The sequence below is a fragment of the Scyliorhinus torazame genome, chromosome 15, assembly GCF_047496885.1.
Source record: "Scyliorhinus torazame isolate Kashiwa2021f chromosome 15, sScyTor2.1, whole genome shotgun sequence".
Classification (NCBI taxonomy): domain Eukaryota; kingdom Metazoa; phylum Chordata; class Chondrichthyes; order Carcharhiniformes; family Scyliorhinidae; genus Scyliorhinus; species Scyliorhinus torazame.
Window position 1 is genome coordinate 77,111,157 of NC_092721.1, and position 20,198 is coordinate 77,131,354.

The 20,198-nt window shown below is 42.9% G+C and overlaps 1 protein-coding gene across 6 annotated transcripts in view; it reads left to right on the top strand.

The window, feature by feature from the left end:
- Positions 1–20,198, top strand: part of pcdh17 (protocadherin 17) — a 202,537-nt gene that overhangs the window by 18,023 nt on the left and 164,316 nt on the right. For 5 of the 6 annotated variants that reach the window (XM_072476312.1, XM_072476313.1, XM_072476315.1 and 2 more), the window contains exons 2-3: positions 7,756–7,814; positions 7,933–8,105. In XM_072476312.1, coding sequence (XP_072332413.1) covers positions 7,756–7,814; positions 7,933–8,105 — 232 coding nt within the window. Of the gene's footprint in view, positions 1–7,755; positions 7,815–7,932; positions 8,106–13,451; positions 13,565–20,198 lie in introns of all 6 variants that reach the window. The other variant, XR_011935139.1, reaches the window with a different exon arrangement.

Consider the following 20,198-nt stretch of genomic DNA (forward strand, 5'->3'; position numbering starts at 1 on the left):
TCTGACAATGCTTTCAACCACATTTGTATGCCTGCATTCTATTTTCTCCATGCTATTTTCTCCTTATTATCAATGAGTACTGTAGAGGGTCAGGGGAGCAAATCTGCATAAATGCACAATGCTCTGGTTGTTGCAGCTGTAACTCCCCATCGCATACTGTGCTCCTGATCACTAACTGCTCTACTGTTTTGCTCTCTTTCAGTCACACTCTTGTGCCATGCCAGTGTGCAGCTGTGAGGAATCTATTGAAGGGTTAACAATATCGGTGCTTCCTGATAGATGGGTGGCAAGAAGGCAGGTGAATAGGCTAAAGGACCTTGGTACTATTCACCATACATTTACTGAGGCATAATATTGAACTACATTACTGCAGAATATATTTAGCAGGTAGTGGTGCCAAGATGCTGCCATCTCCATGGCTGTGTATTGTGAAGCCACTCAATGTTTTCAGTGGTTCAGTGCACTCCTTTAATATGATGTGAGTAGGCAGCAGCAATGAGAATTTTTCCCCAGGGAATGCCCATGATGGGCCATCTGTTCCAGGGTCAGCAAGCAGTTGAACAACATTTAGAGAGTTTACACTCATCTGAGTGGTCAGTGATATCTCCTCCATTGCACATAAACTAAACCATTGACTTTGTTGCTCAGAAAAGGGCCATCCCAACGGCCTTGTTTTTATACCCAACGGAGACCTCCAACTCACACTGGTCCTGCCTCCGCCTCTGCACTACTTTTGTATTGACCTGCCAGAACTCCCATTACACCCTGCCCTTGCCTGAAAACTGTGTCTTTGTTTAAATTGTACATTTTGGGGAACAGTAGAAAATCTTGTGCACCTCGGGGTGAGGGATATTATTTCAGGAATTAAACTGCTTTTCGACCATTACTTCTGGAGCATGCATATCCCAGCTTGATACAGAACAAGGGCCCCTATACTGTGCTTCAATAATGCACTTTAACCTCAACCTCAGAAGATTTGGTCCCACTGTAGCAATGTAACTTGCCTAATTGCTCCCGAGTCAGACTACCAATTTAATGCATATCCATTGGCAATTTTGAGCTTTTAACCGTTCCCACCCTGAGATCAATTCTGACTGCTCAAATTGGCCTATTAAAATCAACTGAGATAGGGATAGCTTTGATTTGATCGCCCTAGACTGATTCAGATCCAGATCACAGTAGTGATCATACACTGGTAATTCACTGCACCAGGCAGCCTCTCTATGACAGTTTTAAAATATTCTGTCCCTTTTGTTAATATGTGCTAATTTTATTTAAACTTCCCACAAGTGAATTTAAGAATGTTTATTATGGCATCCTAGCTAATGCCAGTTGGCATGTCGGTTCTGCATGGTTTCAGCTTTCAAATGCTTATAAGAAAGGAAATTGGGTTTTCCATCAGATTCAACATTGTAGTTTAGTGCCGGGGGAAAGATTTGAATGCTGGCATCTGAGAGAAGTTTTTCTTTTACCTGGCTAAATGTGGTTAATATCCAATAAAACAAATATTTATACAACTTCTACATCAAAGCAGAGATAATAAGCTTCAGGCATCAGAATAGGTTTGCAACACTTTCCAAGGCTTAGAATATCGGTCCAAAGAGAGAAAGAGAAACACAAACAGAGAGAGAGCTGTAAGGAACAGCCACAAAACTTTCAAATTATCTCTTGTCATTCTGTGCTTTTTAGGGGAGGAATATTTAGGAACATTAATTCAAATCAGCTCAGAAATACATTTTATGATTTGTTTTTATTTTATGCAGCAAAATTGACTGCTCAATGCTTGTACCGAACCTCTTGTGTATACAGCAAAAAGATTATTTCAGCCAACACATCCTTCCTAGCACCTCTTCAGTTCCAAACCACATTTACATGCCTCTGTTTGCTTTCTTCCACACATTTTGATTTACTCACTGAAGAATCTCCAAAAGCATCTCCGTCATTCATTTCAGAGGGAGGTTTATTTTTTGAATGTGGCTCACATTTCTAATTTTCAGCAGAGTATTATCAGATAGGGAAGGATTACTGTATGAATATAGCCACACACCAGCAAATTAGTTTGCCCCTGGTTATGAAAAGTGCCAGACAGCAGCCATCTTAGTGAAATAATTTTCCAACAGCAAATGTAATTGGGATTTTGATATTTCAGTGAGATGATGGCTAGTGAATATATTTCAGTATTGACAAGGCCATTGCGTCTAAACATAATTTAGTATCTATCAGAGGTGTACATTTTTAGACTGATGAAAATGCATACTGAAATATATGCAAATTCAGTTCTTGTAACATGCAACCTACTATACATTTGAGCAAGTAAGTTATTTGAAACCGATTACTTTTATCTTCTTTTGCTCTCATGTAAATGTATTTAATGTTTAAGAGTTAGTCATTTGGCTGATTCAGAAATGTAGCATTTACAATTCTTGTGCTGCATAAAGCATACTTTTCTCAAAACCATAAAGAACCGATGAAGCAGAAAATCTGTTATTGAATATGATTCAGTCTTGTTTTGGCAATGTTACGATTTAATGTTTTCTTGTATTTGTGTAATGGGCAAACTGGTTTGGCAGCCTAGCACAGTAGAGTAGTGATGCCTGGCTCTAAATGTACTGCAATCTCAGTCTCAGCTAAGTGGGTAGCCACTCTAGCCTCTGTGCTAGAAGATGTGGCTCTCTAGTCCCAATCCATGAAACTTGGACACATAATCTAATACCATACTGAAGGATTGCCAAATACTCAGATGCTGATTTGATTTTAAACTAAGGTGTCTCAGGTGGATCAAAAAGATCTCATGATGCTATTTGCAGAAAAGCAAGGTACTTCTCTAGAGTATCTTGGTCAATATTTATCTGTCAACCTACATCACCAAAACAGATTATCTGATCATTTCATTATCTCATTGCTGGAATCTTGCTGTGTACAAATTGCCAAGTTTCTTGCATCAAAATACTTGAAAAGTATTTAATTGGCTGTAAAGTGCTTAGGGACGTTCTGAGGTTGTAAATATATTACATTGATGCAATTTTTACTATCTCTTTCCATCTTGTATTCTAGTCTTCCAGTGTGTAGTCTTGAATTACATCCCTTTCTCTTGGCCCGTACCTACCAAAACCAATTTGTTTTCTATCAGATCCAGATACAGGATGCATGATGTATACCACCATTGTGATGTTAAAAACACACAATTGCTAGTCTCCATTGCTCCATAGAAATTAAATACTTTGTTACAGTACTTTTTAAGATAATCAGTGTATGCCAGAGTTACCCTATTCATTACCTCCCTTCAGGCTGATTCCAAGATGGGTTTTCATTTGATATGCATGTTATTTAACACTTATTACAAGCATACTCATATACACATACATCAAGAGACCCACACACTTTAACAGTCAGATCTCAGATAAAGTATCATATTTCTGTTAAAATCTATATATGCAGTGCATCAGATAGTCACAGAGTAACTCTATAATCCCATTCTGTAGATACTGGAAAGGCTGAGAAATAAAGAATCAGATGATATTGACAGGTTAGCACCATTAATAGGATTCAGAACTGTTTTATTGACAAGGCAGTGTTGTTAATATGACCTACTGTATTAAATTGACAGGATAAATCTGGCAATAGAATCCTTTCTGCGCTGTAATTGACAGGGAAACCCTTTCAATAGGGTCTTAATGCGCTTTTTATTGACGATATACCTACCGCTAGGTACATATCTTTGCTGATGATGTAAATATGCTGAATGCCATAGTACAGCCATGACGTTACTAGTATTGTTGGATTGCGTAAAAGAAGAATGAACTGATGTGCATGATTAAAAATCACATCATGTAATATACCCAGACAAAATAAACATGAATAAAATTGGCAACAACCACTACAGTTATCCTAATAGAATGTGACATATTCTGTGTTTTTTAAAAATGGATGAAGCTAAAACCAAGTAATTTTTCAACACCGAAGGTATTTCTTGACAACTGTTTTCTACCCTGTAGATTTGCAAGTGCTTTAGATCATTGCGTGAAATTCATTTAACCTGGCTAGTCTTTGATTAACTTAACACTATTACACACAAAGCAGTTCTCACGGGACAATAGTGGTTCAAAAACAGTTTCAGTAATTCCGGTTCTTTCCTCAAATGTGAGTTCACATTTAGCTGGATTTTCAAACTATGAAATGAAATGAACTAACCGGTGCAGATTTCAGTACCTGATATACTGGATATATTTATTGTGCGGCACTGATCTTCATTATCCCATGGCTTTCAGTAGATTCTCTAAAGCTGTGGGTGAACTTACAAATAATTCTGATTTCTTGATTGCTGGGCGGAAAGCAGTTTGCCAAAATATCTATGGTTTTACTAGAAAGGGGAAATTAATGAGCAGGAGAAATGATGAACAAATAATTTGTGTTTCAAACTGGGTGGTTCGTGTGCTGTTGAAGCTTTGTTGTAAAGCTTATAAAAGGAAAGATGAATCATTGAAGTGAGGAGCTTTACCTCTGAGTATCTGTTTCTTTGTTATGCAGCATTCTTTAAGTGGGGTATTCTGATTGGTGAACAAGATCATGACCTGGCTCATTCGAGCTAGTTTAGAACAGGACCGCATATGCAAACAAGAAACCTGAAAAACTGGTATATAAACAACGGCGTTAGGAGAAATTAAAGTTGAAATTTGGAAATGGTGCATTTATGGTATCACTCAAGACCATCTTTTCTGTCATGTCGTAAACATAGGAACAGCAGTAATAGGAGGAAGCCATTTAACTCCTCAACTGCTCTACGATTCAGTTAGATCAGGGCTGATCCACACAGGAACTGCATCTGTTCCATATACCATGATATCTTTTCCGAGCAAAATACATATTTCGGTGTTGAAAGTGCCAATAGTTCCAGCATCAACAGTATTTTGTAGAGTGGTAAGTTCCAGATTTTGGGAGGAGAGTTCCAGATTTCAGATGCCTACTTTAAATTATTCCCAGGAAAGAGAAGACTTGTTAAAAGAATTTGCCTGATGGTTGAATGTGAGGTCATGCATAGACAGCTAATAATAATGCAGAGGTACCACGAGGCATTAAGTTTGATTGGAGCTACAATTTTTAGACATGGAACCACAGATTCCATCACAGATTGCCTGCAATTTCATGGCTCATCAGTCATCCTTCGTTCTGGGAATAAGAGATCCCTGTTTTGTGATAAATAAATTCTGGGACAATTAGAAAGACTACTATTTACTAAATCTCCTATTTGATTTCTTGTTGTACAAGGATCTCATAGCATGGGGATCTAATACCTGAGAACACAATATTACATTGATGGCTAACTACTGCCTAGTGTCAGGAGATTCCCTTAATCTGTGATGACCATGAAGCAAAAGTTAGCTAATAGTAGTGTGACCTACACATGTATGGGTAGCACATGATTTGTGACATTCTTGAACTTCAGATGCACTGAAAGCTAACTAGACAACTTGTGCACTATAAATTGACTAACCCTGCACCCAATGGTTAGTTTTAATGCACCTGCCTTCCTGGAAAGTTAGCCGAGAGAACAATAGTCACAAGTGGAAAGAAAATAACCATGTGTTGAATACATAACCATGATTAATACTGGGGCGATATTCCGCCCGCTATTCTGGGGGAATAGTAGGAGAGCCCGAAACGGGGTTTGCGCCGGGCGGTGACCAGAGCACGATGCTTCTGGCCCACGGCACATGCCGCAATCTGGTTCATGCCTAAATGAGCATTTAAATATGCTCACAATGTTTCAAGCCGGAGTCTTCTGGCTCCCGGGATTCACCTCTTATGACGCAGCTGAGGGCAGCGGAATTCACTGCTGGTCTAGAGCCAGACATGATGCCCAAGGGGTAGGGGGGGTGTGCTTAGAGGTCACTGGAGTGGTTGGGAAGATGGCAGCTCAGTGCCCAGGCACTGCCAGTGTGCCACAGGTCACTTCCTGGGGGGCATGGAGAGGATGTGGCCACAATGGGGGACATTTGGTGACCATGTAGCAGGGTGTCGCTCAACTGGGGAAGTCGGGGACTGGGGTGGTGCCCATGATTTGGCGGGGGGGGGGGCAATGATTCCAGCTAGAAGGGGACGGGACGCCTGAAGGGAGATCCTTTTGGCGAGCTCCGGTGCCAGCGATCCAGCCTGCACTCTCGCTTTGAGATTGGGGCGCTCTGATCTCTGTGAGGCTGAGCCTGCTGGCATCTTCAGATCCCACTCATCACTTTATCAGCGGGTTCCAAAAAGAAGACCAAGTATGGAAGCATTGTGACGGGAATTCCGGCACGATTTGCACCGGTATTTCCACCCAAAAAGACACTTTTTAGTCATTTGTTGCGAGAATTGTGCCCATTGTTTCTGCAGAAATAAGGGGTGGGATTCTCCGGTCCCCCAGCTGTGTGTTTCTCAGCGGTTCATCATTCACTGGAGGTGGGATTCTCTCTTCCCGCCATTTGTCAATGGGATTTCCCATTGAAACCACCCCATGGGTGCCAGGAAATCTACCGGGGGTGCCAGCGGAAAAGAAAATCCCAATGGCTGGAGAATTCTGGCCAAGAATTTTTAAGTACGACAGTCAGTATGACTAAGACTTAGTGACAGGGACTAAAATATTAATTTGTGCAGAAACTTAAATGTCTCATGGTTAAATTCAGCCGATAATTCAGGATCCATCTCCTGTGGTTGTATTGACCTGTAAATCCAGGTCGTGTTAATAGTTCACTTGTACGAACGTGCAGCAGCCTGTTTATTACGCAGTGAACATAGGTTTACACCAAAAACATGTATCCAGATGTCAGAGTATTGTATGAATAATTTCTTAATACCATAAATAAAGCAACTATTTGAGATGTTTAATTCCGGTGTATTTACAAAACTTGTATCGTTAAACTTGGTGAAAAATGTTCTGTAGAATATTCTGCAGAAGAGTAAAGATGCAAACACCTATTAATGTTGAAAACAAATAAAATGTCACTTCATTTTTACCTTTGGTATTAGTATTTCACACTAAAAGAGGTGCAACTTCTTAATGTTTTCTAACACTACATTGGAGGCAAGGATTTTGCTGTTATTTGAACAGTTTTTACTTTAAAAATTGCGAGTGGGGGATTTTACACTTGTTAAATGAAAAACATGATGACTTTGAAAGTTTAACGGCCACGTGGTGAGCTTAACCTCCTCTCAGCACTGTCTAAAATATTTGTACATTATTTGTGTGTTATTCTAAACATTGTCATTCATCTAATTATTTAAAATACCCTGAAATAATTCACAGAGAGACAGGACACAAGCTCCTTAAATTAACTCCTCTCTGTTTAGAAGGGAAAACTTGTTACAATTCTCTGAATTATATAATTGCTTCTGAAACTAATCTAATGCAACAATCAAAGTAAAGTGATCAAAATGATTCATTGTAAATTGCACACACAATTGCTTGATGCTGAGGGTGAATTAAGGTTCTTCCTGAGTTTCGTCTGTGCACGCATTCAGATTCAACAGTTTAAAGAGATATTTTAGTTGTGATATACACACTGTTTAAACCATCAAAATTCTTGCCCTCGAGTAATCTGTTTGTTTTCGATCAGCAATTATAGAGGTAGGGTTTCTTTTTGAAAGAAATTATAGTGGACAAACTAAAGATAAAAAGGATTTTTTAAATTATTAATCATCTTCCTCTAGGAAATTTTGTTTCACTCTGGGAGATTTTAATATGTACCAAAATACTTAAATTTCTTCATCTATTCTTCACAGACAGACAATTTTCCCACAGAGCCCAATTACATGGGCAGCAGGCAGCAGTTTGTTCAAAGGTAAGTCCTGTTAAATGTCTTGCTCAGCCATTGCATTTGCATTCCTGTCTGCATTGCTCAGTCAAACTAAATTACTCAAAATTGATGTGGTGATGAACAGTGGTGTCTTTTGTTTCAGTAATTCCACATTCAAAGATCCAGAGAGAGTTAGTTTGAGGGACAGCGGACACGGAGACAGTGACCAAGCCGACAGTGATCAAGACACTAATAAAGGCTCCTGTTGTGACATGTCTGCCAAGGACGCACTCAAGATAAAATCTACAACAGCCAAACCCCCAGTCCCTGAACAAGGTTAGTTAAAGCTGTAATGACTTGAGCAAAAAACTCAAAGCTGTACTGAACATCTTTGAAGAGGATTTTTGATGTTTCATTCCTTATTAAAAATGTGGCAGAGACAGATTACCTTTATTGTGGGCAATGGAGAAAGGAACCATTGAAAAGAGTAATGCTGAGTAGATGATTTTTTATTATTATTCCTGCTTCAAAAATCGCTTGCTTTGTTCCATTGGAACCTATTTTAAGTTTGCAATTAAAAGAGCTGGCGGGTAGATTTTGCAAATTCACACTTCGATTCTGGAGCTTTGTCGGCCCAGAGCACAATCTGGATTTGGTCACACAAGTTATTGAGTAAAGCAGGATTTCCCATGGGTATTGCTTAAGAAATCCTGCCAGATGTGCTGACCTCTGTGGCTCGGTATCCGATGTACAACATTCTCCAAAGTTGAGAAGTGTAATTTTGTAAAATAGACCTTTGGATGTTGCATTGATGCATGAATTTTTTAATGAAAATAACTCTTCCCCCATATATGGCATGTAACTAAAGGTAAAGTAGAAATTAGGCAATGTTGCACGCAATGTTTGGTCACAGTAGGGACAAAAATATCCAACTTTGCAAGGCTATGTCCTGCCTAAAAGATAGTGCCTGAACTTCATCCAGTTCCATCTTAGCATTGGCAATATTCAGATACCCCTGGAGGCCTCCTGGAACAGGTGACAGACTCCTTACATATGCTAATAATGGGCTGGATGCTTGTTTCAGGATTTCTCTCGAGTTCCTGCATTTTTTTGATGTGCAGGCAAACTACTGGTCCATAAAAGGCTGCCAACAAAAGGAAGTTCTCTTTTGTAACTTGGTGCTCTATAGCAATAATGTAGGCTGCTACCCACTCAAGCTCAGTCAGCTCCCTTTCGTCATTTCTCCACCGCCGCTGCAGCGTCCAACAGGATGTACCCGAGGGCCGCTGCTTGTGTTTCAGCCAGGTGAGATTGGCATTTAGCAGGCTGGCAAGCTGACTCGGATTGCTCAATCGGCATCAGTGGCTCACCAGAATTATTCAGATCACATTTGGGTCTCCAGCCTCTGCTGCTTGAATCACCTCGTTCAGGCCTGAAAACCAATATAAATCAGTTTCTAGCCTGGTTACATTGAGCAGAGAGTAATATTGCTAGTATTAAATTGCTTGGATGAAACAAAAATGTCATTTTACTTTTCTTCTTCTGAACTTTGCCTGGGAATTGACTTGGCATTTTTGCTTTTTCAAACACAAGTTCTTTTATGCAACTATAATTGAACATTGTTTAAAAAAAATACCTAGGGCAGTAGAACTGTTGAAAAAACAACATGAAAATGTAACATTTACAAAGAGAAATTGTGTCGCCCGTCAAGACTAAAAGAGAGCAGTGACCTTTTGATATTTAATGCTTCACTGTGAGGATTCCCCCCCCCCCCCCACCAATATTTTAAAGTCGGCAGAGGTTCCAAGGGAGAAAGTAGGCGGTATCCTCAAGGGGAAATTGAACAGAATTTCTAATAATGAGCAGCTTTCATGAATGTACGGCAGGTATTCGACACAGAATACCTGAAGAAGACAGTTAGCTCTGACTTCTGTGAAAACCCTTGGGCTGTGTAACTCAGTTAGGTTTTTTTATCAAAGACACTACAGTAGTGAAGGAATTGTGAGCTCTTCACAAACTAAAATATCTTTTTCCACTTACATATATTGAGATGTGCAGGATAAAGGTTGATATAATATATTTTGATACTTGATACCTGCACATCCCAGTACATGTGCTTTGTATTCTGGTTTATCATCTTTAAAGATTTGCCATACCATTCAATATTCTGTCAGAAGCAAATTGAAGAATGTGTGTGCCTGACGACAAAATTTGGGAGCATAGGCGTAGAGATAACTCAGGATCCATTGAAGGTGCCTTTCCCATTGTAGCTTCTTTTTTTATTGTTGTTTATGATGTTGCTGCAACCCAAGTTTGAGGGTATTGAGCTCTTTACTTTAGTATAAATATGTCATGCTCTCCTCACTCTCCAGAAATTTGAGTCTTTAAGAAAAAAGCTCATTCCTCTCCAGCCAGCCAACAAAGGTGCTCAAAAAGGTTCCCTAAATAATTAAGAAACAGACAAAATCCCAAGGTAAACATAGTTAAAAGAAAATACAATGGGGGAATGAGATGGATACCTAATGTAATTTGGTTGTACAGGCGAGGAATTTTCCAAACAAACGATCTTTCAAAAAAATGACCTTATGAATGTTTACTTAACAAGAAAGCATAGTTTAAAACTGTGGCAATGCATTCCAAAATGAATCACCATTGCACAATAATGAAAATTTTAAAATACATTTTTCCTTTATCTCGGACAAATAAAAATGCAAATATAGTGTACTTTGAATTCCCTTTTCATATTTATCGTCTTAAATCTTATCCGAGCTCTTCAGCCGATTTGTAATATAGTGCAGCGTATCAGACATGGTGGACACGCTTGCCATACAGAAACCCAAGACCCTTAATATGATTTTGTTGAAGGATTTCAATGAAGACGTTTTTGAAATTATTTTGCTATCTCTATTTCCAATGGGGTTTCAGTAACTGTGTTACAAACTCTATTCAGTGTAAGATCTCATTGCTGTCTCATTGAAGATTATACACTGAGAACAGGCTTCTCGCACTCATTGTAAATTTCAGGGACGAGCCTGCTTCTGTTTGGCAGAATTGACCTTTAAATCTTTGGGTGACGGCCCTTTAATTCGTAAGGCAGGACTTCTGTCCTTCTTCAAAGAGCTGTCAGCCAAATAGAGCCCAAAAGCTCTGTGCCGCCCCAGGATTGGTGACCCTGCCAGTATTGTACGAGGCCAGGGAGGAAGCGGAACCATGGATACTCCCAAACTCAGGTACGCATGAGATCTCACTGGGTTGGGGCTGAATTGGCAGTCTCTGGCGAGGGGGACTGGAGGGTCTGCTGGATAGGGGCATAGGGAGGGTAGATGCAGGGAGGCAAAACTGGGAGGGGCCTCCAATCGGAGCAGCAATGCAATGGGGCTTTTAATTGGGTATACTGCTAATGGCATGGTGCCCTACTTTACAGGTCCACCTATCTGTTTTCCTGCCTGTATAATTCAGCCCATAATGTCTGAACATCAGAATCAGAAAGACACACAGTGACTTTACTTCATTAATAGAGCTATGAATGACTTGATGTGACTTTGAATTGAACTTGCTTATCCCGCTTCAAGTTTGAATTCACTCGAATCACAAATGTATTTAAAATCTAAGCATGATTGTTAATTGTTGGCAATTAATGAAGAATTGAAACCAAATCACATTTCACAACTTTGAGTCAAGCAACCACTGAATAGGATTTTACACCTGTTTATTTCTTCTCAATCAATTATCATTGCTGTCAGATCATAATTGTGATTGTCCAGGATGTGACCTCCTTTATCACCTTGTATCTGAAGAACAACAACATTAACATATACTCCAGGCATCACTGATTAATTGAATTCATGGAATAATCAAATAAATGTAGTACTGGACAGTGCGAATAATGGTGAAATGTAGCTCTGTTTCATCGCACATCACAATCACAGTCATATGCTGTATCTCTGAGCTTTGATTTACCAGGATTAGCATCAACATGCAACTCCGAAGAACCCAAAACATCAGGGAGGACATGCTTGTATACTATTTTCGCCCAGTATTTTCTAAATTCATTCTTCGGATATGAATGCAGCTAGCATTTGTTGCCTATTCCTATTTGCCTTGGAGAAAATGGAAGTGTGCTTTCTTGATTCGCTGTGGTGTACACAATGAAGGTATTTCCACAGCGCTATTAGGTTGGAACTTCCAGAATTTTGACCCAGTTGTGGATTGTTATCAAATTAGTAGTTTGGGCAATCATTGGACCTGATAAAAAAAATTCTTAAGTAACAAAGGCATTGCAAGACTGTAACACATAACAAGGTGAGGTAGAATTGTATCAATTATATGCAGCACAGGTCTCCACCACGTTCCTTGCCAACAGCATTGCAGAGCCACTTTTCGCAGCTGAAGAGCATTACTCATCTCTGTGAGAGATAAGACCTGAATGAATGATTGCACTTACTTTCTATTGGAGTTCTTCTAAAGGTACATGTTGTTTAACATGTACACTAGAAGGATTTTGTTGCTGAGCTCTTTGCTATACCATGTTAGTTGTTGCATCCACCTATTCTTATTATCCACCCCATCACTATTTCTCTGTGATCTGATTGATCCATCTATAGATAATAATAACCAATATTTAGGTGAAGTTAACCAGTATTTAACAAACCAACACAAAATAAAGGGCACAACACGGCTTACAGTTCAAAGGTCCCAATCGGGACTACTGATCACGCCGGTCACAGTCAGGGTTGGCTTTTATTGGGCGGCTTTACGAGCCCCAGCTGGGCGGGCCTCCATCCACTAGTGAGAGAACTCGTAATCCACGAGTACCATGGGGAGATCAATTGAGTTCACCCTATGGGTCTCGTAAGGGATACTACACTTTATAAAATTGCTTCAGATATTTGAAACAAAGAGAACCAAATGATCCAGCTGGTGATGAACAATTTTACGAGCTGGCGGTGGCAAATGAGCAATCATTGCTTGTTCTGTGGGGTGGGAGGGAGGAGTGTTTAATAAGTAGTTGAGAGGATAATTTTCAGCTTAACTGCTGAAGAATAAAATTGGCATTGCAAGATAGGCAACTGTTGCACAAACTGCCCAATATTTCTTTCTATTCATCAATTTGAAATGTACCCTGTGGCGTCAATAGAAAATTTGCTGAGTATGGTCTTTCAAAATGTTATTTAAAATCAGACACACACAAAAGGTGGCACAACAGTCTTTTCAACAGCACTCTTTTTATGAAGCATTTAAACATGAAAAGTAAAAAAAAAATCAATAAAGGACTACAGGAGGGAGCTCTTCAAAAATAATTTAAGTCAGAAATTCAGCAACCTGCTGGGAAAAGCATAAATATAAATAACATTGGGCTGCACAGATTTGGCACATTGTAACCTCAGCTGAAGCACCCCATGGTTCTCACCTGATGTCATTGCCAATCTATATGAGAGAAAGGAAATCCCTTACAACTGCTTTCAGCATGCTAGCTTTACAATGGCAGAGGAAAAGCAGGAAAGAAATGTCAAGTGAGAAGGGAGCCAGTGTGGAGAAAATGCGGGGACCACTCTGATTCTGAACTGGACACCGGTAAACCCTCCCCCCCCCCACCCGTTGTTTCTTGGAAGAAGTTCCTGTAGGCCAATGTCAGAAAATGCAGTGACCCAAATTCCATTCTTTTTTGTCTTTGAACTGCAGGACACTGCTCAGCACACATCTGCAGCTCGCCGATCTGTTGTGGATGAATCTCAAGGTCCAATATCGGTTGTGCCTCAGTTCTAATGTTCCAGTAGAGTGATCTCCAAACCCCGGTACCCTTATCAATGGCTTCTTCTGATCTCTGAGACCTCCTAATCCCCGTCTCTCCTCTTCAGTTCCATCTATGACCTGGTTCTGAGAATCTACCCACCCAAATGCCAGCCACTTCTCAATCCAGTTAACTGTGGCTGTGCAATAGTGTCCAAAAATGATAATCATGTCTGTAAAACTATTTCGTACTGAATTCTCGACGTCACATCTGCATTGCTGCTCCATCCCTATTTCCATGTTAGTGTCAGAGTGAATATTTTACGTCAGTGAACTTTCATCAGATCCAGATTGTCTGGACCATATACTCTTCTGAAGAAGTGTTGAAAGGAGTCCAGGAATACTTTCATTTATATTTATGTTATTCTCCGAGCTGTATGGTCTGCTTCTATCTTTTGTGTTCTTGGTCTTATGGTCTTATGAGGCATTCGAGGAGGGCTGGACCCTGGCACATGACTTGGTAGAGGACCTGGAGCAGGTACAAAGTGGCAAGATCGGGGCAAAGGTAGGTGTTGCAGATGTAATTGGAGGCAGTGCAGGTGAGGGTTCACAAAGCACTGGCTAAGGTGTTTTAAAAGATGTGGAGATGCCGGCGTTGGACTGGGGTGAGCACAGTACGCATACCTCTTCATTCACCTGAGGAAGGAGCAGCGCTCCGAAAGCTAGTGACATCGAAACAAACCCGTTGGACTTTAACCTGGTGTTGTAAGACTTCGTACTGTGTTTTAAAAGGGAATTGGATAAATACTTGAAAAGGAAACAAGGTATTGGGGGAAGAGTGGGTAGTGGAACTATTTGATGGCTCTTTTAAAAAGTCAGCACAAAGGCAATGGGCTGACTGGCTCTCTTCTATGCTGCAAGATTCTATTATTCTATGAACTGGAGTCGCAGGGTTGAATTTTGCGAAGGAAGTAAGGTCCCCAATGTCAAGGCAAAAGGTGACCTCAGTAGTGAGATCTGCTTGGTAATTTTGTTCTGCGCCGTTTTACACATGTTAAAGACAGCACTGAGCAGGCCAACCGCACTTGCAAACAATTTAAGCTCGAAGCACATTGCCCTCAATACCGATGCAGGCATCAAAAGAGGTGCCCTGGACCAGGTGACTTATTCATTCAAAGGATAGCCGACCTTTCCAGTACCTCCTGCCTCTCATTTTCAGCCCATCCATGACCTGCAGCATTCACCATTTCTGATATTTCGTCGGTCTCCTTTTCCGAAGTGAACACCGATTATAAACTATTCATTAAATCTCAAAGCATATTTCACCCTTTGTCCCTTTGGACAGGGTTGGGGGAGGATGGATGTGGGGAGGGAAAACAATGGGGTTGAGTGCTCCGATTGGCAGCGGGAGCTCTGAAAGAAGCACCCCTTTCACTGAACAGCAGCCATGGGGTTAAACCTGCCAGGCTGCACTTTGCACGCAGGCCCCTCATGCCCAAATTAAGGGTCTCAGTTGGGCCACTGGCAGGAAGCCAACCTGACACCTCCCCTGCGACTTGTAAAATCGCTGGAGAGGTGGGCCTGCAATGGGGACACCACCAATAACTTGGAACCCTATTTTAAAGGTCTACCCGTCTGCTTTCCCATTGGCCTGTGCTTGTGTAATTAAATCCTTCAATATTAGAATTCTATAGTTGTTACATATCTCTGTGATTTCCCTGATGATTTGTTCCTCTATTTCTTTCTTTTTGGAGACCTATAGAATATCCCCTGTTGCATGATCATACTTTTGCTTCTCAGCTCTACCAAATGGATCCTTGCCAATGTCCTCTCAAGGATAACCTTTCTTTCCAACTCAACTTTGTCTTCCTTAATCAGTAATACCATCCTGTTACCACACCCCTCTGCCCAATTTCCTTCCCAGACATTTCCGAACGTTTTATATCCTTGAGGGCTAAGGACCCAGTTCTCGCCATTTTTCAGCCACATTTCTGTTATTGCTACTGCATTATAATGGCTATTTGTACTTGTAGCTTACCAACCTTAATCACCATACTTTGTGTATTTACATACTTGCATTGTAAACAAAATTGTAATTTTGTCATAGTTGGCCTTCCGCTTTTGCACACTCACCTTTAGCAATCTGGGATGCAAGATACTTGGACCAGGCTCGGAAATCCTGACCCCAACCTGAAGGAACTGGGGGCAACAATGCGCTAATGCATGAGCAGCAATTGAGTTGTACATAGACATAGGCACAATGATGAGAGAAAGTGTATCAGAGTTATAGACAAAGAAGAGGGGGACAGAAAGTGAGCGAAGTTAACAGGTGCTCTGTATGCCTGGGCACCTGACTATACCACCTTCGACCTGGACCAGGCCCATCAAGATGCCTGTGCTATAGGATTTTCTGCCATTGCCAGGATTCCCCAGGTCCAGGGGCCCATTGATGGCATGCATGTTACCCTGCTAACACCGGGGTATCAGGGAGTGCCTATATTAAAAAGAAGGGGTTCCACTACCTGAATGTTCAGATCAAGTGCGCCCCATCACCTCAGAATCACTCCTGGGAGTGTACATGACAACTGCATCCTGTTGCACTCTGAGATCCCCAGTATCTTCGAGGACCACCCCAGGATGACGGGTTGGCTCGTGAGGGAGCCCTGTCCCCGACCACTCTGTTTCCCCCCTCCAAGGGTTTGTGTAGCATCACTCCAGGATAATGCGCCGGTGTTGGCACTCAGCGGGTCACTAAACAAGGCAGGAGAGTGATGATCACTCACTGTGAGGAAAACGCTGGTGCTTCTCAGGATCTGATAAAGTCTGACTCGTCTTTCTGCTGACAGCGCACTCACACCAATCCTGATGACGAAGTCTGCATCAGGGGCTTTTGATCTTGGACCACTGTGACGGTGGGAGGGGGGGGGGGGGGGGGTGGCTACAGGGGGTGGGGGTGTGGGCAGGCCCGCTGTGAAGATTAACTTGACAGGGGGTTCACATGTATTGGGTGTGAAATGTTTTAATGGTGAATATTTTAATATAACAGATTTCCATTCCCTCTCGCTACAGATAGTGACCTCACCAATGCCCACTGAGTGATCCTCTTTCTTCTTGATCTTCGGTGGTTTAGTGCTCTATCGAGGTGTGTCCCCAATATGCACATCAGAGATAGAGGTAGCCTGCTGCTCTCCGTGCTCTATGACCTTCGATGCCCTTGGCAGTTGTACTCTGGAGGGTCTGGAGCCAAAGGGACGACTTACCGGTGTTACAAGCTTCGCCAGGCCACCCTGTTCTGCCCGCTGCCCTTGAGATGTGCCGGCATCAGGAGGGGGTGTTCAGAAGAACTGGAGACTGCCGTATCTCCTTGCTGGTAGGCCCCGGGTTGGGCTCCAGTGCTTCCTCCTCCCTGAGGGTGCCCGTAGGTCCCTAGGCACCTCCATGGAACAGAGGGGCAGCTGGAGTGAGCTCCAGAATCCTCGGAGTCATCTGGCTCTGCTAGAAGCAACTGTGCTGACTACTGTGCTACCATGCATAAGAACGTAGAATCATAGAATTTCATTGAGGACCATCGCTGAGGGCACGACACCATGGTGCAGACATTAGAGAGCTTCCTTGGATGTTCCTGCCTCCACTTGATGTGCATTAGCAACTGTGTGGTGCTCAAAAGATGCGTGCCTCCAAAGCCTGTTCACGAATGTCTCCTCCTGAGATGTGTGCTTCTGCACTAGTGGAAGGTGCGGGTGATAGCTGTGATGCATTTCCAGTGTTCTCCTCGGAGCTCTCCTCCGAGGCGTTCTCTTGGATGGCGGGGGAGAGGGGTACGACTCCGGATGGCTCGGCCTCATCAGATGGTGATTCTGCAGGACGATTCTGCACGACAATGGACATGTCAGTGAGAGGAAAGTATAATTTTGTGAGATGTCAACAACTCATTGCTATTGGTCATCTGAATGATGGGACAGTGGATCCTCCCCTCTTTGACACAGGCCAGTCTTCTTGTTCTCTCCTTCGGAAACCCTGCGATCTCCAGGGCTCGTTCCTCATTGGGGGCGAGGACTCTGGGGCTGGATTCTCCGATTCTGAGATAAGTGCTGACGCCGTTGTGAAAATGGTGGTCTTTTACGCCAGGAAAACTGCCGTTAAAAGGCCACCGATTCCTCATTTTGCTGGGGGCTAGCAGGGAGCCAGCGTAGAGCTCGCAGCTCTAGCTGCCGATATGGCCCCCTAGCACTTAAGGTTCAGAGGCCGCACATGCGCACGGCGGCGGCCTGCAGCGGTTGTGCCGTGCTCCATGGTGGACTCAGCCCGTGGACCTGGACCGCCAAAGTAGTGCCCCCCTCCAACTGCTCGCACGCCCCGGACTGCCTGCCCACATTGCCCCCAGCCCAGAATGAAGCCCCGCCGATCGGCCCTCCCCCGACTGTGGTGGCGCCAGACTGAGTCCGCAGCCGCCATGGAGGATCCAGGACGGTGTGAGCACACGTAACCCACGCCGTCAGGAATTCGGCCAGTCGGCAACGGAGCATCGCGGGGCGGGCCTCAGGTAATGGCCTGCGGCGGTGGATACTTGGCACGCCGTTTTCAGCTGGCAGAGAATTGAAAAAGCGGCGCCACTCCCGATTTCGGCACAAAAACGGATTCTCCGCCCCATCGCCGAACGCGATTTCGGCATTGGGGATCGGAGAATCCAGCCCATGATCTCTGGGACTCCTCCGCACCCCCCTTCCATCTTGATCCCTCTTATGGGTTATCTTCTCCCGTGGGGACAAAGAGAGGACATTGTGAGGTGCATGCTTGATGGATCAGGTGATCTATAGCAGTTGGCACGTTGGGTATCGCACCTGGATGTAAAGGGGTTGTCCTCGTGTGTGCCAGGGGGTTCTGAGGAACAAGCATGAAGATCGGTTGTTGGTAGGGTGCGATGTGTAAACCAGTGTATTGGGGAAGAGGAGGGTTTGGGGAATTTGAGCAGTGGCAGGCAGAAATTATGCCAGGAGAGAGGGGGTAAGAGCTGCAGCTCTTTGGAGGTCCTTCATCTTCTTCTGCCATTGGACGGCGGGCCTCCTCATTATGCTGCCCACACGTACTGCAGCTGCAGCCACTGTCTCTCGGACAGCATTGCTGACCCTGTTGCTGGTTCTTTGACCCCCTTGGGGGAACGGGGTGCAACACCTCTTTCGAGAGCCTAATCAGGTCGGCATCACCAAAGCGAGCAGCAGGTCTGTGCACTCCCATGCTTGTGTGTTGACTGGGAGTGAGTGGTGGAGTACCATTTAATAGCAGCTCCCTCTTGTTAGCAATGAGCAGTTGAGGCATCAGATGGCGAGGGAGCCAGGCATGTCGCAATTCACGTGGGGGCTCATTTTTAGGACTAAGTGCAGTTGATTACAGGCCGCAATCTTGCCAATGCAGCCGACGGGTAACATCCCGCCAAACTCACCCAAAATGGCACTTCTAAATTTTTTTGCTGAATTGCGCCCAGAGTTTCACTGAGACCGGTTGACTCACGGTGTGCGAAGTGTCTGGGTGGATTGAGGAGAAATCCATTGAACCTGCTTTGGTTGCATTTGTCATTTCATTTGGAGCATGGTGTGTCTGACCACAGTTCACCTGTTAGTTCACGTGTACTGCATATTTACCCTGAATATTATAGTATAAGATAGATATTGAAAATTGGTTTTATCTTTCCAAATTTGTTTGTCCCTGTAAAGATATTGCTGGGGTGAAGGATCATGAATATTTGAATTTTATTTTTGTATTTGTATTGAGATCTTTCCAACCTTAGTGTCGAGTGTAATATAGTATGTTTTTTCTTGCTTAATAAATATTTATTCTTTGTGTTAAAAGGTCAGCAGCAAATACCTGTGAATATGTTCAGTAATTTTCCTCCATGGTTTCTAAAAAAAAGTTTTCAAACTAGGTTTACCTCTTGGATCTAACTTGTCCAGTAGTAACATGAGCTGGGATCATAACAATGGGATCATTTTGGTTAAGGACAATCTCACTGCTATCTGACACCTGGTACAAATGCAACCTCGGAGCACTGACCTTCCAGGCTGGAGCTGAAGGCATTTGCAGCATCTTGGAGTTTGCTGTTTACAGTTGTGTAAGGGACGTCATTGAGATTCATTGTTCAAAGAGAACAAACCACATTTCATTCAGTCTTTCCTGAGAGGAGCAAGTGGAGTGAACATGCAGCTTGGTGAAGATTGCAGTCTTCCTCTGCTGACATGGTAGTAGCATCCTGACATGACTCATGATTCCAAAGCACAACCCTGCACACATGGGGGGCATGCAAACCATGAAAGTCGTGCTGCCACACAAAATGTTATAGAGCAGTCTATTGGCACCCTGTTTTAGTGAAACAGCTCATCTGCTGTCTGGACTGCCATAGGATGCCCGGCAATATTCAACAGAGTGAGTGTCAGATTGATGGCGGTCTGCTACTGCATGTTGCACAGAGGAAACAGCCCTTACCATCAGCTATACGGCGAATAGAACATAGAACGGTACAGGATAGGACAGGCCCTTCGGCCCACGATGTTGTGCCGACCATTTATCCTAATCTAAGATCAACCTAACCTACACCCCTTCAATTTACTGCTGTTGTGCCTGTCCAAGAGTCACTTAAATGTCCCTAATGACTCTGACTCCACCACCTCTGCTGGCAGTACATTCCACGCAACCACCCTCTGTAAA